General features: G+C 41.2%; 1 protein-coding gene across 1 annotated transcript in view; it reads left to right on the forward strand.

Moving 5' to 3' along the window:
* Positions 1–5,614, forward strand: part of LOC143998019 (uncharacterized) — a 35,987-nt gene extending 30,373 nt beyond the window's left edge. The window contains exon 6 of the mRNA XM_077493807.1: positions 152–5,614. Within this exon, the coding sequence (XP_077349933.1) occupies positions 152–5,614 (5,463 nt within the window). The remainder of the gene's footprint in view (positions 1–151) is intronic.
* The last annotated feature ends 20,652 nt before the right edge of the window (positions 5,615–26,266 follow it).

Here is a 26,266-nt window from a genome sequence, read left to right on the forward strand (position 1 = left end):
ACCAATGTAACCTATAATTTGCTTTTCCATATTTCACTACTTTCTGATAACTAGTACATAAACAAAACTCAACTTTGTTACATGAAGGTTTATTTACAATATTTCTCCATCTAATGTAGTAAGATAAACAGATTTTCTTTCTGTTCTACAGGCCAAACATGATTACAGCAAAATATGGGGTGTTATAAGTGCATGCTCAGTTAATCAAAATGGGCGGTCAGTAACACCAATTACCAAACCATCTCAAAACCAACAGGAGTCACTGTTAAAGCAAATCTACACAGCTATAGATCCATGTTCTATACAGTATGTTGAGGCTCATGGCACTGGAACACTTGTTGGGGATCCAATTGAAGTGACCAGTATAGGAAATATCATTGGAAAAATGCGCCCAAGTGGAATGAAACCTCTGATAATTGGATCAGTTAAAGGAAATATTGGACACACAGAATCAGCTGCTGGAATGGCTGGATTGATAAAAGTTCTGCTAATGATGCGTCATGAAGTGATTCCCCCATCTTTACATTATTCTAAAGAACTTGGTATTAAACAAATTGAAGAATCCAAACTAGTTGTTCCAACAGCTCCTGAGAAATGGCATGAACAGGTAAACTGTGGGAGAATAGCTGGCATTAATTGCTTTGGCTTTGGAGGAACTAATTCTCATGTTGTCATCAAACAATACAAAGGGGATAACCCTAAACTTCATTCCAAAAGACCTGCTGAAATATTTATCCTCTCAGCAGCCTCCAACAAATCACTTAATCTCAGCATTAAAGATACAAAACAAGAGCTGAGCAAATTGTCATCATCATTATCTTTGGAGAACCTGGTGTACACAGCTGCCTGCAGAAGAAGTCATCTTAATTTCAAATTCAGAGCAGCATTTCTGGTGTCTTCCTTACCTAATCTGCAGAAACAGCTTCCATCCATAAATACAGAGACATCTCCAGTCAAGAAAAGTCCTCAGATTGTATTTGTGTTCTGTGGGAATGGAGTCCTTTCCAAAGCAATGTGCAAGGTATTGCTAGAAAATGAGGAAGTGTTCAAAGCAAAATGTTTAGAGGTAGACAAGGTGATTCAAGTTTACACTTCCCTTTCTGTGGTACAATTGCTGGAGAATGAATATGATGACTTTTCCCGCCCAGATGTTGCACAATTGCTGCTCTTTACTATCCAGGTGTCATTGGTGGATCTTCTAGGACACTGGGGGGTGAATCCAGACTGTATTGTTGGACATTCAGTAGGAGAAGTTGCTGCAGCATATTGTTCTGGTCTTCTTTCACTCGAAGATGCGGTTAAAGTTATTTATCACAGGAGCAAATTGCAACATATGGTTTCTGGAGGGAAAATGCTTGTGGTTGGAAATGTACCAGTAAGAGAAATATCAAATATGATCTTGTCATACAATGAAAAAGCGTGCATTGCTGCATACAACAGTCCTTCTTCATGTACACTTTCCGGAGATGAAGAAGCTATACAGAGGATAAGTGATCACTTGTCCCAACATTACAACAAAAGTAATATATTTCTCCATGATTTAGATGTCCCTTCTGCATACCACAGTTATTTGATGGAACCAATATTGGATGACATAAAAAACAATTTAAAGAACTTACATGCAAATAATTTGAAATGTGAGCTCATTTCCACAGTGACTGGCAAGCCAGCAACAAAAGGAGATTTTACAACTGGAGACTACTGGGCCAAAAATATTCGTCAGCCAGTTGTATTTGAAGAAGCAATAAAAGCTTCTGCCAACAATAAAGAGCACATTGTGTTTATAGAAATTGGGCCCCGTAGAGCACTACATAAAAACATTGTTGAGATTCTCGGACCAGATACAATCGTTATGCCTGCTGTGCATCCAAAAAATGAGTATGAGACAATTTTTTCCCTGTTGATTGCTCTTTTCAAAAAGGGATGCAATCCTAATTGGAATAATCTGTTTTCCAAGTATAAATCGTTTCCATCTTCAATGCCAAGGTATCACTTTGAGCACAACCACCAAGATACAAATTTTGAAAAAATCAGGCAAGGAAACCAATTAGCTGTTTCTGCCATTCATCCACTGCTGCACAGTGTTAATGAGGATTTCACTGAATTTAAATGCTCACTATCGAAATCACTGACACCATATGTCTATGAGCACAAGAATTTGGGTACTACTCTTGTTCCTGGTGCTTTTTATGTAGAACTGGGATTGGCAGCAACAGTTGCAATCTTGAAGCCCAGGGTGCCATTAAACTCCTTAAAAATCAGTATAGCATTTCTCAATCCATGTGTTCTTCAAAAAGAATCTCAGGAGTTAAAAGTCAAGCTATACAAACAAGACCAAGACACTCATTTTGAAATTTTAACTTCACATGTTTATGCAAAAGGAAAACTCCACACAAATAAAAGTAAAATAGATATTGACAGACACATTTACATTCAGAATGTTGCCAAGAGGTGCAAGACTGCTTTTAAACAGGAAGACATTTATGAACTACTGTCAGCCTTTGGGTTTGAGTATGGGAAAGTTTACAAACAATTGGATGAGGTTTACTATGGGGAAGAGTTTAATGAAGTGATAGGCAGAGTGAAAGTCAGTGAAGAAATCAAAGAAACAATGTACGAATACCACATACACCCAGTAATTTTAGACTATTTCCTTCAAATGGTTTGTCTCTTAGGCTCTAAAATCAAAGGAGCTACTGCAGTCTTCCCATCCTCCATAGCAAGCCTGACAATTTTTCATCCACTCCAAGAAGAAATGGTGATCTACATGAAAACAACAAAAACAGCACAAAATCATTTTGAACTGTGTGGATGCTTTGCAGATGTCAGCGGTTTAGTTCTAGTAGAGATGAAGAATGTCAGGTTGGTATCTGTGAAACAAACAATGAAAATACAGGGTAATGCCTTTTTCCAAATGAATTGGACACAAGCACCAAGCTTGAAGAATGCATCAAATGAAAATCCAAGCATGCTAATTTATGCAGATAACCATGGAGTGAGTCAGCAATTATCAACATACATACACAAGGGATTGAGTTACATTAACTTTAATAGCTGGGATTCAGACATCGAGTTACACAAACTATTCAGCAATAAATTTAAAGATGTCGTATTTATGTGGGGAATCCATAGACTCAGTGATGCTGTTCTAAACAATCCTACACAATATTTAGCAAAATGCTGTGAGGTTTACCGTCAGCTGATGTTGGCAGTAAGACAGAATGGCTCTGAAATGTCTATCAGGACAGTCACATTTAAAACAACTGAAGGCACAGTAGATCACATCAACCCTGGTTTTGCTTTCAATGGGATGACACATGCTTGTGTAACTGAAATGCCAGACATTACCTTTCAGATGATTGACATTAGCTCTTCAGGTCCACAAGATGTGGAGGCACTGGCTCAAGTTCTTCTTCATTACAAGCCAAAAGATCATCCAGAAATATGGATAAAAGAGGGTAGAATTTACACAGGTGCCATTATATATTCAGATACTGAAAACATAACACAAAAAACAGCACCTTTAGAACAATCAGACAATTTTACTTTATGTACTTCAGATATTCACACTATGACTGATCTTTCTGCTGAACCAAACAATTCTAGCTTCAGTGAGATTTCAAACGAAGATGTAGAGATAAAAATTGACAAAATAGGTGCCCACACTGAAGATTATTTCCCAGTTAGTAATTCTAGCTGGCAATATGGAAACACATTGTACTGGAATGACATGGCTTCTGATAAATATAAGCTAGTTGCTCTGGATTTAGCAGGAACTGTAACAGCCGTTGGAATAGATGTCCAGAAAATTCAAGTTGGGGATAGAGTTGCTGCATGCTATCCAACAGTTGCGACTTCCAAAGTGATGATTCCTGAAAAGGTCTGCTATTTGATGAAGAAGGTTCCAGTACTGAGAGATTCACCTTTCATTTCACTATTTGTTTTAGCATGGGAAATTTTCCATAAGCAACTATCCAGTGCAAAGAATAAACCTAAATTGGCGATTTTAACTACAGAAGAAAAGTCAATTGTTTGTACACTTTTATCAATGGCAGCAAAACAAAGAGGTTGGGAAACAACAATATCTCCAGGAATTACAGGTAATAGCAAAACGTGTAGTGCCATGATTATTCTTCCTACATCAGAAATAACCTCAGTAGACTTTACCCAGCTCCCCCTTCTTAAAGATGTTGTTATCCTACGTGACTTTAAACATTTTGCAGATTCCCACAATTTAGCACTCAACTGCCGACAAGACATTTATGTACACATTCTTGACCTTGCTATCATTTTCCAAAGAGCATATCTGCAAGAATCTGCAAAATCCATATACAAATGGTTACAATCACTGTCTTCAGACATCCCCATCATCCAATTGAAAGCCATAATTCAGGCATCTAACAGTAAATCTAATTTAGACAATACGATATCAAGCTACTTTAGAGCTCAGTCTTTACCTCTCATTGAGCTTAAAAAGAACACAATGGCAAAGATACCAATGTTTGTCAATGATCCAGTGATTTTTAAGCACAATGCTCTTTACATTGTGGCAGGTGGCCTGACTGGTTTGGGCTTTGAAACTGTGAAATTCATTCTACACAATGGAGGTAACCACATTTTGATTCTTTCAAAGAGAAAACCAACTAAGGAAATTGAAGAAGAAATAGTGAAAGCACAGAGTGAAGTGAAGAATGCTAAAATAATCACAATGTCATGTGATATCAGCCATTACATTGAAGTGGAAAAAACTATTGATTTAGTACAAAAAATGTTCCCAAATATTCCAATCAAAGGTGTCTTTCACAGTGCTGTTGTTCTTCATGACAGCATCTTGGAGAAGTTAAATTTGTCACTCTTTGAGAAGGTTTTCAGCCCAAAAGTCAATGGGGCTGTCAACCTTCATCGTGCCACATTAAACCAAAAACTGGATTATTTTGTATGTTACTCATCTATTGCTTCATTCATTGGAAACACAGGACAAGCTAATTATGCTGCTGCCAACTCCTTTCTGGACATTTTCTGCCAATTCAGAAGAAATATTGGCCTTCCCGCTCAGTCAATAAACTGGGGTGGCCTCAATCTTGGGCTACTACTTAATCAACAGCGGATTCATGACCTTTTACGAGCAAAAGGAATACTTCTGTTCAGCACAGAAGAGATCCACGTTCACTTGAAAAAATGTCTCTTACTAAACAATACCCAACAGGCCATAGTAAAATTTGACTTTGAATTTCTGTCCACCAGCCTGCTTTCGTACAATCCAGTAATGAAGAAGCGGCTAGGCAAACTGGTTTTGGAATATGTGAACAGCCAGGACATAAGCCAAACAAAGCAATCAAAAACCAATAAACAAAGCCCTGAAGATTACATTATGTCATTAGTAAGTGAACTTACAAATTTCACCCTAAGTGACATCATTATGACTAGTTATCTGTGGTCTCTGGGAATAGACTCCATGTTGGCAATGACATTACAATATCGGATCTTAGAGGAGAAGAATGCCAACATTCCTCTTGTTAGACTACTGGATCCCAACACATCTGTTTTGGATCTGGTGTCATGGATTAAAGAAAATCCTCAGGATAAACAAGAGCTTGAGGTAAAATCAGACTAGCAATCTAAGCTCTAATGAGACTATAATAGTGTATGTGCCTTTCTTTAACCCTTTTACTGTCAGGTCCGTACAGAATTGCCCGCAGGTGGCCAGGTCAGTACAGTGTACGGACCTCATTTCTCCCTCTTCTATAAGCTTATGATCACTTCAATGACCATAAGCTTACATCAGAATTGTTCAGCATACTCTGCTGAACAATTCTATCACTCTGATCAGTGGATTCCAACCCCTGTCCCCTCTGATCAGAGTTATTAACCCCTAATGTGACTGACCCCCCTCCCCCACCCACGCTGCCACCTACCTGTCCCCTCTCCACCCCCACGGCTCCCTTTCATCTAAAGCTACTCCCCCCACTCTCCTTTCCTATTCCCTTCACCCCCCTACTTATGTGCTAAGAAAATATATGGTTTGGGGGGTCTTTCACAAATTCTGAAAGCTATAAGTGAAAAATAAAAAACAAAGGAAAAATTGCAAGAATGGTTTGGCCTCCTGAGTGTACAAAATGGAGCACAGGGTCTGGCAGCAAAGGGGTTAATGCAGAGATTTGGCATTAAATAGAAACTTCCCCCTCCTTTAGAAAGCCACCTTTTAGAAATATTTGGTAATGGAAATCTACAAACAGATACTGTACCTATAGATAATTGTAGGCATTTTATTCTTTGCAAACCTTAAAGTAAACTAAAGGTAAAACTTTTTTCAATTTACACAGAGTGGAGAGGGATTAGAAAACCCATTACGTTTTTATTGCTGCCTGTGCCTTCATTAGGGAGATTTGCCTTCTCTATTTGTCCTGTTTACCATTATTATTGAAAGTGAAAGTAAAAGAAATTCCCAAATTTGAGTTGTCCCAAGAAAGGTAATAGAGGACACTAGTTTTGGTTACCTGGGGGCCCCAAGGGATTCCCTTAATTTGCAGGGATTTCCTTTCACTCCCCAATGGGAAACAGATGGCAAATAAAAAATGGACAGGAGTAATAACCCTCCTTTACTCTATCCAAAATGAAAAAAATAAAGTTTTACCTATAGTTTTACTTTCATTTTCCTCCCTATTCCTCTCACGGTAGCCATTTTTACTAAAGGCAGATGAATCCATCTCCAATTACTTCCTGAAACTTTGTCTAGAACTCTAGTTCTGCCTGCTGGAGCATGTGACAGGAAGTCCCCAGGATGGAGCTATGAGGCCATGGTTACAACACCAATGCCTTAAAAAAAACAAGCAAAGGAAAAACTGTGATTGCAGGTGAAAAAATGTTTGTTTAACCACTTCAGCTCCGGACCAATAAACACCTTAAGGACCAGAGGTCTTTTTGCAATTTCGCACTGCGCTGCTTTAACTGGTAATTGCGTGGTCATGCAATATTGCACCCAAACAAAATTTGCGTCCTTTTCTTCCCACAAATAGAGCTTTCTTTTGATGGTATTTGATTGCCTCTGCGATTTTTTTTTTTTTTTTTTGCGATATAAATGGAAAAAGAGCGAAAATTTTGAAAAAAAAAGATATTTTCTTCTTTTTGTTATAAGAAAAATCGAATAAACTAAATTTTAGTCATACATTGAGGGCAAAATTTATTCAGCCACATGTCTTTAGTAAAAAAAATGTCAATAAGCGTATATTTTTTGGTTTGCGCAAAAGTTATAGCGTCTACAAACTAGAGTACATTTTCTGGAATTTACACAGCATTTAATTTATGACTGCCGATCTCATTTCTTGAGGTGCTAAAATGGCAGGGCAGTACAAATCCCCCCCAAATGACCCCATTTTGGAAAGTAGACACCCCAAGGAAATTGCTGATGGGTATGTTGAGCCCATTGAATATTTATTTTTTTTGTCCTAAGGGATTGAATAATGACATGCCATGGTTATATGTGGAATTGCACCCCAAAATATATTCCGCTACTTCTCCCGAGTATGGGGATACCACATGTGTGGGACTTTTTGGGAGTCTAGTCGCGCACGGCACCCCGAAAACCAATCACCACCTTCAGGATTTCTAAGGGTGCAAATTTTTGATTTAACTCCTCACTACCTATCACAGTTTCGAAGGCCATAAAATGCCAAAATAGCACAAAACCCCCCAAAATGACCCCATTTTGGAAAGTAGACACCCCAAGCTATTTACTGAGAGGCATGTTGAGTCCATGGAATATTTTATATTTTGCCACAAGTTGCGGGAATATTACAAACTTTTTTTTTTTGCACAAAGTTGTCACTAAATGATATATTGCTCACACATGCTATGGGCATATGTGAAATGACACCCCAAAATACATTCTGCTGCTTCTCCTGAGTACGGGGATACCACATGTGTGGGACTTTTTGGGAGTCTAGTCGCGCACGGCACCCCGAAAACCAATCACCACCTTCAGGATTTCTAAGGGTGCAAATTTTTGATTTAACTCCTCACTACCTATCACAGTTTCGAAGGCCATAAAATGCCAAAATAGCACAAAACCCCCCCAAATGACCCCATTTTGGAAAGTAGACACCCCAAGCTATTTACTGAGAGGCATGTTGAGTCCATGGAATATTTTATATTTTGCCAAAAGTTGCGGGAATATTACAAACTTTTTTTTTTTTTCACAAAGTTGTCACTAAATGATATATTGCTCACACATGCTATGGGCAGAAGTCAAATTACACCCCAAAATAAATTCTGCTGCTTCTCCCGAGTACGGGGATACCACATGTGGGGGACTTTTTGGGAGCCTAGCCACGTACGGGACCCCGAAAACCAAGCACTGCCTTCCGGATTTAAATATAAAATGCTACCAAAAAACCTGTTAGCGATGGCAGGGATCAGGCCTGACTCTGCGATCACTGCAGTTATGTGTTTAATGTTTTGTAAGTGACAGTGATCGATCGATACTGCACTTGGGTGGGCTGGGCAGAGGGGCAAAACGCAGGTGCTAGCAGGTATCTGGGCTGATCCCGCTAACAATGCGTTTTTTTGGAACCCTAAACTGCTGGGGACGCTAGTATAGATCTGATCAGATCAGATATTGATCTGTTCAGATTCTATACCACTACGGGAGGTTTATGCTTTGCGTGTGGGTGTTAGCGGTACTGCCACTAACCTAGCGCTGCCTGGGGCGACGCAGACCCTGACCCTAAAACCTAATTGATATCACCCGCCGGGTGATCAGGGGGTTAAACCTTTATTGGGTAATAAATGGTGGGTGCCCTGATGCTATAAAAAACAAACTAACCAGAGTCACCCGTAACACTTATACGGTGATCAGTGGTGAAAGGGTTAACTAGGGGCAATCAGGGGGTTCAAATTTTTATTAGGTAGTATATGGGGGTCCCTGACGCTATATAAAAACCTGACGGGGAACCTAAATAACTAACTGGCTAACCAGCGTCACCAGTGACACTTATACTGTGATCGCTGGTGAAAGGGGGTGAAAGGGTTAACTAGCAGCAATCAGGGGGTTAAAACCATTATTGGGTAGTATATCGGGGTACCTAGCGCTATAAAAACCTGGCGGTGAACCTAAAAAAATAACTAGCTACCTAGCGACACTGATGCAGCGATCAGAAAAATTATCGCTTAGTGACACTGGCAAAAGGGGGTGAAAGGGTTAACTAGCGGCAATCAGGGGGTTAAAACCATTATTGGGTAGTATATCGGGGTACCTAGCGCTATAAAAACCTGGCGGTGAACCTAAAAAAATAACTAGCTACCTAGCGACTGTAGCGACACTAATGCAGCGATCAGAAAAACGATCGCTTAGTGACACTGGCAAAAGGGGTGAAAGGGTTAACTAGCGGAAATCAGGGGGTTAAAACCATTATTGGGTAGTATATCGGGGTACCTAGCGCTATAAAAACCTGGCGGTGAACCTAAAAAAATAACTAGCTACCTAGCGACACTAGCGACACTTATGCAGCGATCAGAAAAATGATCGCTTAGTGACACTGGCAAAAGGGGGTGAAAGGGTTAACTAGCGGCAATCAGGGGGTTAAAACCATTATTGGGTAGTATATCGGGGTACCTAGCGCTATAAAAACCTGGCGGTGAACCTAAAAAAATAACTAGCTACCTAGCGACTGTAGCGACACTAATGCAGCGATCAGAAAAACGATCACTTAGTGACACTGGCAAAAGGGGGTGAAAGGGTTAACTAGCGGCAATCAGGGGGTTAAAACCATTATTGGGTAGTATATCAGGGTACCTAGCGATATAAAAACCTGGCGGTGAACCTAAAAAAATAACTAGCTACCTAGCGACACATGCAGCGATCAGAAAAATGATCGCTTAGTGACACTGGCAAAAGGGGGTGAAAGGGTTAACTCTAGGGGCAATCAGGGGGTTAAATCTTTATTGGGGGGTGATAGGGGGCTACCCTGGACATAACACTAACTGTCCTGACAGTTTTTACTGTCACAACTGACACTGAATGCATTGATCAGTAAAGAAATGATCAATGCAATCAGTGACACTGTGACTGGGGGGGGGGAGGGGGGGCGGGGGGGGGATCGGGGGGGGTTTGTGTGCCTGTGTGTACCTACATGTCAGTGTAGTGTTGGTGCACACTTACTATTAGTCTTCTCCTCGTAGTCCGGTCAAAAAGACCGCCCCGAGGAGAATGACATCACTTCCTCCTTCCTGTGTAAACAATACACAGTGGGAGGAAGCTTCTCATTGGCCAGGAGCGATCCAGAGGGGGTGGCCGAAAACCAACGGCCATCCCCTCATCACGGAGCGCTCCTGGAGCGAACCGGACCGTCGTATCCAACGGGAGGGGGTCCGATCGGACCCCCCACCCGCTGGAAGGCAGGCACGTACATCTACGTGATTGTGCCTGCCTGTGCCATTGTGTTCACGTACATTGGCAATACGGCGGTCCTGAAGTGGTTAACTAGTGAATGCAAGATGATTTCCCATTACCAGGGTGCTGTATGGTGCTTTTATTTTTTAGTAAAAGGGAGGAAAGGGCCACTTTAACTGCTTGCCGACCGCCTAACGCACATTATACGTCGGCAGAATGGCTTGGCTGGGCAAAGCCATGCGCACGCCATGCGCACTCGCTCACCGCAAGCTCCGTGACCGTGCCCGCGGGACCCGCGGACTCAATGTCCGTCAGTGTCCCACGATCGTGTCACAGAGCGGCAGTACGGGGAGATGCCTTTGTAAACAAAATGTCACTGGTAGCCCAGCCTCCACACAGTTGGAATCACTCCCTAGGACACACTTAACCCATTCCTAGCCCCTAGTGGTTAACCCCTTCCCTGCCAGTGTCATTTACACAGTAATCAGTGCATTTTATACCACTGATTACTGTATAAATGACAATGGTCCCAAAATAGTGTCAAAAGTGTCCAATGTGTCCGCCATAAAGTCAAAGTCACAATAAAAATCGCTGATTGTCGCCACTACTAATAAAAAAAAATGAATAATAAAAATGCCATAAAACTATCCCCTATTTTGTAGACCCTATAAGTTTTGTGCAAACCAATCAATATACACTTATTGCAATTTTTTTACCAAAAATATGTAGAAGAATACATATCGGCCTAAACTGAGAAAGAAATTAGTTTTTTTATATATTTTTTGTGTATATTTATTATAGCAAAAAGTAAAAAATGTTTTTTTTTTTTCAAAATTGTCACTCTTTTTTTGTTTATAGCGCAAAAAATAAAAACCGCAGAGGTGATCAAATACCACCAAAAGAAAGCTCTATTTGTGGGAAAAAAAGGATGTCAATTTTGTTTGGGTACAGTGTCGCAATTGTCAGTTAAATCAACGCAGTGCCGAATCGCAAAAAGTGCTCTGGTCAAGAAGGGGATCAATTCTTCCGTGGCTGAATTGGTTAAGGCACTGTTAAAATGTCAAGTCAGGCCAATAAAAAAGGTTCTTTTTCTAATCTATGCCTTCCCACCTCCTTGGATTTGGTGTGAATTCCCAGGGATAATGAAATTTATCCAAAAATGTTGGCAGTTTGCAACCGGTAAAAAGGGACAACCTGTAAGGCTGCTTTTACATTGATGCGGTGCGGATTGACCGCACCACAGGAACAGCGCAGTGTACTTATGATATTTCAAGCCTGCGTGCTGGAAATTTATCGTTCCCACCTACTAACCACACACTGCTCAGCGCTTGAGGAAAAGAAAAATGTAGCAAACTTTAGACTAAACCTTAGGATTGCTAGATTATTCTATCAATTAAACTAATAATAATAGTAGCTGCTGCTTGTTAAAAATAGCACTTCATATAGAATATATACATAAGAAAATGTATAGATAAAACTTCAAAAAGTCCACAATTCAAATATATATATAGCAGCGCTCAGTATGCAAAATCTTATTCAGATGTTTGTTCATATGTGCTCTTGAAAGAATGGTGATAGAGTCCAACACGTGAAGAAAAGAAAAGAGATCAAAGCCACTTTCCACCTGGCGTTTCTCCACCTTATGTGCTCTCCAGAAACGAACCCCCCAAGGGGATGCACTCAGCAGAAAATCAAGGATATATGAGCCTTCAATATACCAGACCACTGAATTTCTTTAGTCATGGGAAATCAAAGATATAGGAGCCTTCAAAAACTTCATATTCTTTGGTCGCTTGATGTCACCATAATAGGGTGGTCCAAAGCATATAAAGGAAACAAGATCGTACTGACATAGTGTGATACTGTTTTTAAAACCTTTATTATAGACCCCCCATACAAAATAGGCGTACCAAATATAATCAAACAATTCGCATAGAATAAGTGTACTGTGCCTGTGTTACTCGTGGTGAGCCCCTTCGGTTACCGCGAACGACCGTCCTGTACGTTCGGCTTACTTCCTGGTACCTTGGTAAGTTCACGATCGAGTCACTGGAACGCACACGAAACTTCCGGTGTGTGTTACGCCCTGACGCGTTTCGTCATTTCCGACTTCGTCTCGAGGGAGTAACACACCACGCCGGAAGATGATACATATACACATCGGGAACCAATGAAAACAAGTATTCGTTGAGAGCGTCTAATGAGATCGTATTGCATGTTATTTAACCACACATCGGGTTCAGTGATTATGTCGAACGGTGTCTGCAGAGTGACGAGAAACCCAGATCACAGTAGGTCAGTCTGGGCGGATCTTGGCTCTTGTCGCTCTCAACGAATACTTGTTTTCATTGGTTCCCGATGTGTATATGCATCGGGAACCAATGAAAACAAGTATTCGTTGAGAGCGACAAGAGCCAAGATCCGCCCAGACTGACCTACTGTGATCTGGGTTTCTCGTCACTCTGCAGACACCGTTCGACATAATCACTGAACCCGATGTGTGGTTAAATAACATGCAATACGATCTCATTAGACGCTCTCAACGAATACTTGTTTTCATTGGTTCCCGATGTGTATATGTATCATCTTCCGGCGTGGTGTGTTACTCCCTCGAGACGAAGTCGGAAATGACGAAACGCGTCAGGGCGTAACACACACCGGAAGTTTCGTGTGCGTTCCAGTGACTCGATCGTGAACTTACCAAGGTACCAGGAAGTAAGCCGAACGTACAGGACGGTCGTTCGCGGTAACCGAAGGGGCTCACCACGAGTAACACAGGCACAGTACACTTATTCTATGCGAATTGTTTGATTATATTTGGTACGCCTATTTTGTATGGGGGGTCTATAATAAAGGTTTTAAAAACAGTATCACACTATGTCAGTACGATCTTGTTTCCTTTATATGCTTTGGACCACCCTATTATGGTGACATCAAGCGACCAAAGAATATGAAGTTTTTGAAGGCTCCTATATCTTTGATTTCCCATGACTAAAGAAATTCAGTGGTCTGGTATATTGAAGGCTCATATATCCTTGATTTTCTGCTGAGTGCATCCCCTTGGGGGGTTCGTTTCTGGAGAGCACATAAGGTGGAGAAACGCCAGGTGGAAAGTGGCTTTGATCTCTTTTCTTTTCTTCACGTGTTGGACTCTATCACCATTCTTTCAAGAGCACATATGAACAAACATCTGAATAAGATTTTGCATACTGAGCGCTGCTATATATATATTTGAATTGTGGACTTTTTGAAGTTTTATCTATACATTTTCTTATGTATATATTCTATATGAAGTGCTATTTTTAACAAGCAGCAGCTACTATTATTATTAGTTTAATTGATAGAATAATCTAGCAATCCTAAGGTTTAGTCTAAAGTTTGCTACATTTTTCTTTTCCTCAAGCGCTGAGCAGTGTGTGGTTAGTAGGTGGGAACGATAAATTTCCAGCACGCAGGCTTGAAATATCTTTAGTGACTTAGGTCAATTATCTCAGCAGCTATGGATGTACTACAATTTTTAAATAATAGAAACATTGATATTCAATCATTGTTCGTAAATTCTGAGCCGATTTCTAATGAAATTAATTATAGTGGAGCAATGTCCGCACTGAGTAACACACTTGAAAAGCAGGTGCGGGCTTGGTGGGACATATGTATTTTAGAGCAATATGCTAAAGATAATATAATATTAAGGAGCTTACGGTGGGACGTTGTCCCCCAGGATGGTCTAAACGATCCAGGATCAATGCAAGAGTGGCTAGATTTTTTTAATGGGGTAGGTTTTAAGTTACAACAGCTGGTTTTACAAAGAAAAAAACGGAAAATGCTTAACATTGAGAATAAAATTAAAAATTTACAGGAACAATTAGATCCTATTAAAGACTCACAAGAAATTAAGGATTTTAATGATAGGGTACACAAAAAACTTGAGAAAATAGATAAAGACACGCAGAAAAAGAAGCTTAAGAAATATTATCGTGATTTGAATGATTTTAAAAGTAATATAATATACTCATGGCAACAACAAGTAATTAACAAAGAGAATGAAGGTTTAGAGGTAGATTTACCATTCCCCTCACAACAACAGGTGAATAAAAAACCTCGCGAGATCCCGGTTATTACACAAGTATTGAACCCTCAAAAAAATTCTTATTTTGAATCTCCGGTTCATTCCTCTACCCCTATGAAGCAAAATAAGGGTAAATTTAAGACATCTAGAGGTAAACATACCCAGGGTCAACATGATAATCATCCTCAAACATCCACTTATAATAGGTATAATAATCAAGGTCATACCTTGAACACACCACGAAGGGGTCCCTATAATATAACCACTTCAAATAGGTATCAACCCCTGTATCAACAAAATGAAAATTATGGTTACCACCCTCAACCTCCTTTTTTAGGGAGAGGCAGGGGGAACCACTGGAGAGGCCGGGGCTTTGTTCCGTACAGAGGGAAGCCTCCGTACCCCCATCAAAGATACATCCCATACGGGGACACAGAGAACAGGAGGGAAGGAGGAAATCAATTACAGAAAAATCAATCACCAAAAAAGTATCCACCACTAAACACCAAACCAATACCAATACGAAAGGATTTAAACCAAGAGGAAAAAGAGCAGGCAGGAGGATCCAACAAAAGAAGACGCGAGTCGGAGTAGAAGGGATTTTTAATTTGGCACAGGTCACATTAACCCCTAAAGAACAAAATATTCTGAATTTGGGCTTAAAATGTGGGATAAAGAAACCTGTAAATAAATTTGACGTATATATAGATATACATAAATATATACGAAAATTAAACATAAAAAAATATTTTTTGGGGAACAATCCCCGGGTAGACATTCCCAAGGTACATAGCAATAAGGCAATAAATAGTGGATTAAAAAATAAATCTCTTTTTAATCCCCCCAACCACCCAAATCATCAGGTTGAGGTCTTTAAAGGCCTGCTGTTGAAAGACCTTGAAGCATTGAAACCAATCAGAACACCACACCATCAACATATTAATGACGGGATTAAATCACTTGAGAAACGTAAAGACATCATAATCCGCCCAGCTGACAAGGGTGGAGGGGTGGTAATCCTCACTAAAGAATACTACCATAATCAAATAGTGGCGTTACTATCTGATGACCAAACCTATGTTAAATTGAAAACGGATCCCACAAGCCCCTATCAGAATCACCTGGAAAAGTTGGTGAACTTGGGGAAAAAGGCTAATGTGCTCACTAATAAAGAAGCAAAGTATTTGCTCCCTTTAAGTAATCGTATTCCCACACTGTATACTCTGCCTAAAGTACATAAAAACTTAGAAAATCCCCCTGCAAGACCTATAGTAAACAGCATAGGGTCTGTCTCATCTAGATTAGGCCAGTATCTTGACACTTTTTTACAAAAAAGCGTTACTTGCACTAAGGCATATTTGAAGGATACAAAAAGCTTTTTAAACCTCATAGATGTAGTAGACCTTAAAGCTAAAGATAATATTCTCTTGGTAACAGCGGATGTATCATCCTTGTATTCCATTATCCAGCACGATGACGCTCTATTGGCACTAAACTGGGCACTATGTCAAAGGGATGATCTCCCTCATGCCCAGAAAGTTTTTTTGAGAAATGCTTTGGACTTTTGTCTAAATCATAATTATTTTTGGTATAATGGAGAATTTTATCTACAGAAAAGAGGGGTAGCTATGGGGGCAAAATTTGCACCGAGCATAGCTAACCTCTTTATGTCAGAGTGGGAGGATAAGGTTATTTTTAATAATAGACCCGTGGAATTACTTTTTTACAAACGGTACATAGATGATCTGTTCTTCATTTGGAACGGTAACCAAGCCCAATTAGATGGTTTTCTCAATAATTTAAATAATAATAGTCACAATATTGTTCTGTCCTCAGATTCTAATAAAAATGAGATCAATTTCTTAGATGTGACTGTATATCGTAAGGGAGATAAACTCGAAACAAAGGTTTTCTTTAAGAAAACAGACCGGAACAGCTATCTGCCCATATCTAGTGGACATCATCCAAATTGGCTACGAAATATTCCTAAGGGTCAAATAATGAGGGTCCGCAGGAATTGTACCAATTTCGATAACTATATATCTCAGGCCACTGTTCTGAGTAATACATTTATTGCCAGAGGATATAGTCCCCAGGACATGCAAAAAATTATTGAAGATGTGGGGCAGATTCCAAGAACAGAATGTCTGCAAGAACAACATCTAAGGCCGTTGTTGACGGTGGATGACAAGAGAATGAACCCTATAAATAATAAAGAATGGGGTTTTATCTCTAATTTCCACATACAATATAAAGAAGTGGAAAATATTTTTAAAAAACATTGGCCTGTTCTTTTAATGGATAAAAAACTGAATCCAGTACTACCAACTCAACCACAATTCATTTATCGGAAAGCGCCGAGTTTCGGCGACAAAATAATAAAAAAAGTCGTAGATCCACCGGCTCCTCCTCGTACATTCTGGGATAAAAATGGTTTCTTTGCATGTCGTAAGTGCAAAGCATGTCGGGAAATTAGGAACCCTACTAGAAATCTTGTTAAATTTACTTCTACCTCGAACAACAGAGAATTTACCCTGAACCAATTCATTACATGCAATAGCACTCATGTTGTGTATGCCCTTATGTGCCCATGCGGCCTGATGTACATTGGGAGGACGAAGAGGAAATTGAAAGTTAGGATAGCAGAACACATACATAACATTAAGATAGGTTATAAAGACCATAATGTATCCCTGCATTTTAATCTTCAGCACAATAGAGATCCAACTGAATTGCGTTTTTGGGGGATTGAACAGGTTAAACCCTATTGGAGGGGAATTAATAGAGTTCGCGAATTATCAAAACAAGAAACCCATTGGATATTTTTAACTGATGTTTTAAATCCTAAGGGTTTAAACATTGAATTGGATATAAACTGTTTTATCAGTGACACTTAAGCTTCTAACTGATTGTCTCCTGTAGATTTTATTAGGTTTATTTTTCATTATTTGATTATTATTTGTTTATTTTTATTTTATTTTTATTTGTATATTTATTTATTATTTTTTATTTTTATTATCATCATCATTTTTATTTTTATTTTATTTTTATTTTTATTTTTATTATTTTTTTATTTTTATATTTATTTTTATTTTTATTTTTATTTTTATTTTTATTTTTATTTTATTTTTATATTTATTTTTATTTTTATTTTTATTTTTATTTACATTTATTTTTATTTTTATTTTTATTTTTATTTTTATTTTTATTCTTATTCTTATTTTTATTTTTATTTTATTTTATTTTTATTTTTAATTTTAATTTTAATGGGCATTTTTCCGTTTTTATAAAAGGGTTAAATTTTATAAAAGGGTTAATTTTTACCTTATTAATTTTTACCTTATTGATTAAGCATGCCCCATGTAGAATAAAAATTAGATCATTTTTAGAGCTAAATATAGGACACTAATTGGCGCATATATCTATACATGTAGGTATAGGATATAACGTGATTTATCTATTAAGCATTGTTGGATGTTTTTACTTATTGGTCTCTATGTTTTTAGATTTTAAGATATTATATATTTATATGTTAAGAAACTCGCATTAATGGATCATGGTTTTATTTGTTATTTTATTTGCTAGTTTATTGGCATACTGATAAGCATGGTCCTGTTAACTTGATTTTATTATGATCCTGGTGTATACATATGCATTTGCGAGATTGTATTGCATGTCATTCAACTGCACATCGGGTCTAATGAGATCGTATTGCATGTTATTTAACCACACATCGGGTTCAGTGATTATGTCGAACGGTGTCTGCAGAGTGACGAGAAACCCAGATCACAGTAGGTCAGTCTGGGCGGATCTTGGCTCTTGTCGCTCTCAACGAATACTTGTTTTCATTGGTTCCCGATGTGTATATGTATCATCTTCCGGCGTGGTGTGTTACTCCCTCGAGACGAAGTCGGAAATGACGAAACGCGTCAGGGCGTAACACACACCGGAAGTTTCGTGTGCGTTCCAGTGACTCGATCGTGAACTTACCAAGGTACCAGGAAGTAAGCCGAACGTACAGGACGGTCGTTCGCGGTAACCGAAGGGGCTCACCACGAGTAACACAGGCACAGTACACTTATTCTATGCGAATTGTTTGATTATATTTGGTACGCCTATTTTGTATGGGGGGTCTATAATAAAGGTTTTAAAAACAGTATCACACTATGTCAGTACGATCTTGTTTCCTTTATATGCTTTGGACCACCCTATTATGGTGACATCAAGCGACCAAAGAATATGAAGTTTTTGAAGGCTCCTATATCTTTGATTTCCCATGACTAAAGAAATTCAGTGGTCTGGTATATTGAAGGCTCATATATCCTTGATTTTCTGCTGAGTGCATCCCCTTGGGGGGTTCGTTTCTGGAGAGCACATAAGGTGGAGAAACGCCAGGTGGAAAGTGGCTTTGATCTCTTTTCTTTTCTTCACGTGTTGGACTCTATCACCATTCTTTCAAGAGCACATATGAACAAACATCTGAATAAGATTTTGCATACTGAGCGCTGCTATATATATATTTGAATTGTGGACTTTTTGAAGTTTTATCTATACATTTTCTTATGTATATATTCTATATGCAGTGTACTTATGGGTTTGGTGCTGGTTAGCTGCACTTAATCGTTGACTTCTATTATGTCCTGCAGTTTTGGTGCGCTTTATGAAAGCTCACCAAAAATTACACTGGACCACAGAAAATATACTGCATGCACTACTTTAAAAATCGCACAGCAACCGAATCTCATAGTACTCCCGTCTGATCAGGTGCAGACCAACTCACTGTATTTGCGACCTGCATTTGGGGTTTCATTACTTTGCATTTACACCTCCTCCTGGTGTGAACAGGCCCTTAGGGAGAGCTGACAATTCTGTCCAGGGAGAGAGTTTTTTATTTTATTTTGCCATTGGTACATGTCCCCCATGCATAGTTGCCAACATTCTAAAAAAAAACAATGTTGTAGGGACACTTTTTCAGTCTGTAGACAAAGCATTATTTTAATATGGGATGGGCTATTCATTTGTAGGCATGGCTCACAGGCAGAGAAAAAATGGGGCACAGAGCGCCGTTGTGCAAATTGGGTGTGGCTTAAAAGGGGTGTAGTTAGAGTCTGAGGAGGAAAGAAAGGAAAGAAAAATAGAGAGAGGGTGGGAAAGAGAAAAAAGAAAGGGAGAAAGAAGGAGAGAAAGGAACAAAAAAAGAAGGTAGGGAAGGAAGGAGAGAGCAGCAAGGGAAAAAAAAGAAAAGAAAGAGCAGGCCCAGATCACCACAATAGCAGTATGTGTATGCCATAACATTTAACAATCAGCAGATAAAGATACTCCAATCGCCATCCCCCCAGGCAGATCCCATCAAACAGATACAAGAGACTGCTCCCATGACACATGAGACTTCCCCCATGACACAAGAGACTTCCCCCATGACGCAAGAGACTTCCCCCATGACGCAAGAGACTTCCCCCATGACGCAAGAGACTTCTCCAATGACACAAGAGACTTCTCCCATGACACAAGAGACTGCTACCATGACACAAGAGACTGCTACCATGACACAAGAGATTGTACCCATGACACAAGAGACCTGCAGAGAACCATATCTCTGCTTGGATTCACACACGTGCTGCAGTTCAGCTACGGTCGGCCGGCCACACTAATCTTCACCTCTCAGAGGCTGGCCATGCCCCCTCTTCGAGTTCCAGTCAATCAGTGACAGGCAAGTGCCCCCTGACCTCCTTGCATGTGAAGTTTATTGGAGAGGAGGGGACAGGGGGAGGATCTGAATAAAGCTCACCTGTTAACCTGCGTGTACCCTGACACTGCAGCAAGGTTTTACACTAGGCTGGCTGCTGCCCGGTATATTGATGATTTCTCAGGATTCTCGCCGGGACAAAGACTCCATGGGACAACAGTCAGTTTCCCGGGAATGTCCCAGGAAATCAGCGACTGTTGGTAGCTATGAACCTGGCAATGCCTGTTTTCTTGAGCCTTTTGTTTACATTAGCTTGCTGATTAGCCCTACAAATTGGCAGAAGAAACAAAGACCAAGATTCACCCGCCATAGACTTCAGTGGCGATTGCAAAAACTGTTTTGGAACCAAACCCAGTGTGTGTATTTCTGACTGCAATTGCTGTAACAGTGACATCCCTTTCTGAGACCTCTATGCCTGGTCTGAATGTAGCAGAGAGAACCATTGCAGACAATCTTCATCAGATAGCTGAACTCACCAACACTTGGCATCCAAGAATATCTATATTGCATTGAGAAGAGTAAAAGCATTGCCCCGTGCCATATAACTGTTGGAGGCAGAACATTGCTGATTCCTAGCGCTTAGTTCAATCCATCTTTTTTCCCCCTGGAGAAAATTGGATTATGCTTTATTGTTTTCTTTTTGCCTTTCTTTGGATCAACTGTGGGTATTCATTAGTGTATATGGAAGTTTTCTATTTGAGTGTAAACGAAAAAGCAACTTTGTGCCTAACACTGCACTTTCTATCAATTACAGTGGAACCTTGGTTTGCGAGTAACGTGGTTAACGAGCGTTTCACAAAACGAGCACTGTATTTCTAAAAATCCTAACTCGGTCTCGCAAAATGAGCAGGATTCAGGCCAAAAGCAGTGTGCAGTACCGCTTTTGGCCTGAGGTGGGGGTCGCTGGAGCCGAACAGTGCCAATCGTCACCATTCGGAAATGCACGGAAAGGCCCGAGCACACTTCGGCTGACCTCGGCAAACCTTGGAAAGGCTCGTAAATGGAGTCCTTCCGAGGTTTGCCGAGGTCAGCCGAAGTGTGCTCAGGCTTTTTCAGGCGTTTTGCGAGGCTCTCCGGAGTCCCCCGCCTCTGGCCGCATGCGGTATTGCATCCCACTGAAGTCATGAAGTCAATGCAGAAAAAATTATTTTCATTTCCATGGACTTCAATGGGAAAACTCACTTTGATATGGGAGTACTTTGGATTACGAGCATACTCCTGGAACGGATTATGCTTGAAATCCGAGGTTCCACTGTATAGATAATTGTATACAATTAAAATGTAATCGCGGGTGAAAGATAAATTCAAATACAAGGCTGCTAATCATTAAGCTGCTAGATGTACATAAAAAAAAAACAAATAGACAATAAATCTTAAGAAAAATCCAGAAGGTAAAAGCTTGGCAATATAAAAAATGTATCCAGTCTGTGACTAGCACTTTTAGGAAAATCAAGGCTGCCTCTCTAAGATTGAGTTGGGAACCCAGACATTGCAAAAGAAGAGGGTAGGGGAAAGAGAGGCGCCAATCCACTAATAGTGTAATACGTTTATATTGTGTAACAAAATGCAAATCCAATAAAAAGATGTACCCACAAACGTCCATAAGGAATAATCATGTAACAAACTCCAGTAATTAGTGGGGAATCTGTGGAGGGCTGGAGCCTCCGAGATGACAGGTCTGTTACAGGGATCCATGCAGAGGGCCACTGGAAAGCCTCCACGAGGAAGACAAACTGTCATAGGAGCTGTCAGATGCCTGTGATGATAGAGCCAATCAGGAATGCGCTTCTGGGACATGCGCAGTACGGGGCAGAAGAAGCTTCGGAAAATCTCAGAAGATGAACGGCGCCTGCGCCATGAGTGGAGGTGGTAGCCCCACCATCCAAGCGGACATAGGGTTGTGAAAATTAGAGGGCCCCTCGTGGGCAAGCTTCGCTCGCCACGCTTCGGGCTCGGCCTCGCTGCACTCGGCTCTTTTTTATTCCTACTCTATGTCCACTTGGATGGTGGGGCTAGAACCTGGACTCACAGCGCAGGCGCTGTTCATCTTCGGCTATTTTCGGTAATCTGTGTGTGCTGTGTACTGCGCATGCGCAGTACACAGCGGACACTATCCGATGGGGGGACCATATATGATAGGACACCGGCTGGCTGATGAAGGAGGCAGTAACTAGCCTCCAAAATGCATTCCTGATTGGCTCCTTCATCACGGGCATCTGACAGCTCCTCTGACAGCCCTGCACAGATTCCCCACTGATGATTGCTCTGGTGTTTGTTAGCTTATTCCTTATGGACGTTTGTGAGCGCATCTTTTTATTGGATTTACATTTTGTTACACAATAAAAACATATTATGCTATTGGCATATTGGCGCCTCTCTTTCCCATACCCTCTTCTATTTGAGAGTGTTGTTTTTTTATTTTTTTTATTTGTTGTTTGAACTGCATGGACTTGTGTCTTTTTTCAACCAGATTAACCATATAACAATGTATGCCCTGTCAGTTTTTGCCTGAGCTTACTTCTACCCATCTGAGACAGTCTTCTGCTCTGGTGACTGGCTGCTCAGATCCCAAACACTGCATCCTGAGAGGAAGGGGAGAAGGTCACATGCTTCCCCTGCACCCGGAATCACCAGGTATTTCCAAGAGCTACAATAGATAGAGCAAAGCAAAAGCATCTATGGGAAAGGAGGAGTAAAGAGAACCTGTTGATTTCCTATTCACAGTGACAGGTTCCTTTTGATTAAAAAACATCAGTAAACTGAAAAAAACATAGCAAGGAATGTGAAACCTTTACTCCAATTTTGGGACAACTAAAGACCAAGTGCTCTTTCCAGCCTCCAATTTAATTTTGAATTATTTCTGAATTATTTTGTGTTCCTTTCTCCTTTTTCTTTCCATTGTTTCTTTGTTTTAGGTTTGTTCAAGTTAAAAGCAAATAAAAAGCATAATAAACAATAGAAATTGTTTTAAATAATTGTACTTTATGTCCTGATACTGCAAAACTAAAAATAAATAATCAGTCAATAGAATCAAAATATCAATATGTATATGAATAATATCCACAATATTGTAAGTTAATTCAATCACTTCCATAGGCACTATGTGTACAAGTGAGAGTGCTTATAAACACATAATAAACATTTTCCTTTGAACTCTGTGTGGGCCCATTACTGGATAGAAAAATATCACTGTAAGGAGACTCTACATTACTTGTCTTAGTCTGAACACATGAGTAGAGATGGACGAACTTCCGACGGGACATTTCCTGAACCACGAACATGGCCAAAAGTTTGCGAACCGCAAAGTTCAAGGCGGGCCCCATTGACTTCAACGGCAGGCAAACAGTAAAAACCTACAGGTCCTATTTTCAGCCACAAAATACTTACTAGCTGTGCACACATAGTCCCACCACATGGCCACTGACATAACACATGTATGAAGTGAATCTGGGATCGACAACTACAAGCATTCTTTTTTTATCTGTGAAATTTTGACAATTCAGGACTCAGGAACGCATGAAGGCAATGGAGGAGAGGAAAGGTCAGGGTAGGCTATAAAGAGGGTGCAAGAGATGATCACCAGCACCGTGATAGAGAGCACTGACACCAGCACCGTGATAGAGAGCACTGAGACCAGCACTGTGATATAGAGCACTGACACCAGCATCGTGATATAGAGCACTGACACCAGCACCGTGATATAGAGCACTGACACCAGCAGCGTGATAGAGTGCAATGACACCAGCACCGTGATATAGAGCACTGACACCAGCACTGTGATATAGAGCACTGACACCAGCACCGAGATATAGAGCACTGACACCAGCACCGAGATATAGACCACTGACACCAGCACCGTGATAGAGTGCACTGACACCAGCACCGTGATAAAGAGCACTGAAACCAGCACCGTGATATAGAGCACTGACACCAACACCGTGATATAGAGCACTGACACCAGCACCGAGATAGAGAGCACTGACACCAGCGCCGTGATAGAAAGCACTGACACCAGCACCGAGATAGAGAGCACTGAGACCACACCAGCACTGAGATTGAGAGCACTGACACCACACCAGCACCGAGATAGAAAGAGAGCACTGACACCAGCACCGTGATATAGAGCACTGACACCAGCACCGAGATATAGAGCACTGACACCAGCACCGTGATTTAGAGCACTGACACCAACACCGTGATACAGAGCACTGACACCAGCACCGTGATATAGAGCACTGACACCAGCACCGAGATATAGAGCACTGACACCAGCACTGTGATATAGAGCACTGACACCAGCACCATGATATAGAGCACTGACACCAGCACCGTGATAGAGAGCACTGACACCAGCGCCGTGATATAGAGCACTGACACCAGCACTGAGATATAGAGCACTGACACCAGCACCGTGACATAGAGCACTGACACCTGCACCGTGATAGAGAGCACTGACACAAGCACCGAGATAGAGAGCACTGACACCAGCACTGTGATAGAGTGCACTGACACCAGCTCCGAGATAGAGAGCACTGACACCACACCAGCATCGAGATTGAGAGCACTGACACCACACCAGCACTGAGATAGAAAGAGAGCACTGACACCAGCACCGTGATATAGAGCACTGACACCAGCACCGAGATAGAGAGCACTGACACCAGCACCGTGATAAAGTGCACTGACACCAGCACCGTGATATAGAGCACCGGCACCAGCACCGAGATAGAGAGCACTGAGACCACACCAGCACCGAGATAGAGAGAGAGCACTGACACCAGCACCGTGATATAGAGCACTGACACCAGCACCGTGATAGAGAGCACTGACACCAGCACCGTGATATAGAGCACTGACACCTGCACCGTGATAGAGAGCACTGACACCAGCACCGCGATAGAGAGCACTGACACCAGCACTGTGATAGAGTGCACTGACACCAGCACCGTGATGTAGAGCACTGACACCAGCACCGAGATAGAGAGCACTGACACCACACCAGCATCGAGATCGAGAGCACTGACACCACACCAGCACTGAGATAGAGAGAGAGCACTGACACCAGCACCGTGATATAGAGCACTGACACCAGCACCGAGATAGAGAGCACTGACACCAGCACCGTGATAAAGTGCACTGACACCAGCACCGTGATATAGAGCACCGGCACCAGCACCGTGATATAGAGCACCAACACCAGCACCGTGATAGAGAGCACTGACACCAGCACCGTAATATAGAGCACTGACACCAGCACCGTGATATAGAGCACTGACACCAGCACCAAGATATAGAGCACTGACGCCAGCACCGTGATATAGAGCACTGACACCAGCACCGTGATATAGAGCACTGACGCCAGCACCGTGATAGAGAGCACTGACACCAGCACCGTGATATAGAGCACTGATGCTAGCACCATGATATAGAGCACTGACACCAGCACCGTGACAGAGAGCACTGACACCAGCACCGTGATATAGAACACTGACACCAGCACCGAGTTAGAGCACTGACACCAGCACCGTGATAAAGTGCACTGACACCAGCACCATGATATAGAGCACCGGCACCAGCACCGAGATAGAGAGCACTGAGACCACACCAGTACCAAGATCGAGAGCACTGACACCACACCAGCACCGACATAGAGAGAGAGCACTGACATCAGCACCATGATATAGAGCACTGACACCAGCACCGTGATATACAGCACTGACACCAGCACTGTGATAGAGTGCACTGACACCAGCACCGTGATATAGAGCACTGACACCAGCACAGAGATAGAGAGCACTGAGACCACACCAGCACCGAGATCGAGAGCACTGACACCACACCAGCACCGAGATAGAGAGAGAGCACTGACACCAGCACGAGATAGAGGGCACTGACACCAGCACTGATACCAGCAACTCGCTGCTGGGCACCAAAAATATGACACCGCTCAACCTCTTCAAACAGGAGGGTATGGGCATATAGTATGGTGTGCTTTTTTTGTACAAGGAAGTGAGCCAAAGGTAGAAAAAAGGTCTGTGTGCTTGATTAAATAAATAGTTTATAG

Source organism: Lithobates pipiens, unplaced genomic scaffold (genome assembly GCF_037356315.1).
Source record: "Lithobates pipiens isolate NorthernLeopardFrog02 unplaced genomic scaffold, aLitPip1_a1.2 Scaffold_19, whole genome shotgun sequence".
NCBI classification, from domain to species: domain Eukaryota; kingdom Metazoa; phylum Chordata; class Amphibia; order Anura; family Ranidae; genus Lithobates; species Lithobates pipiens.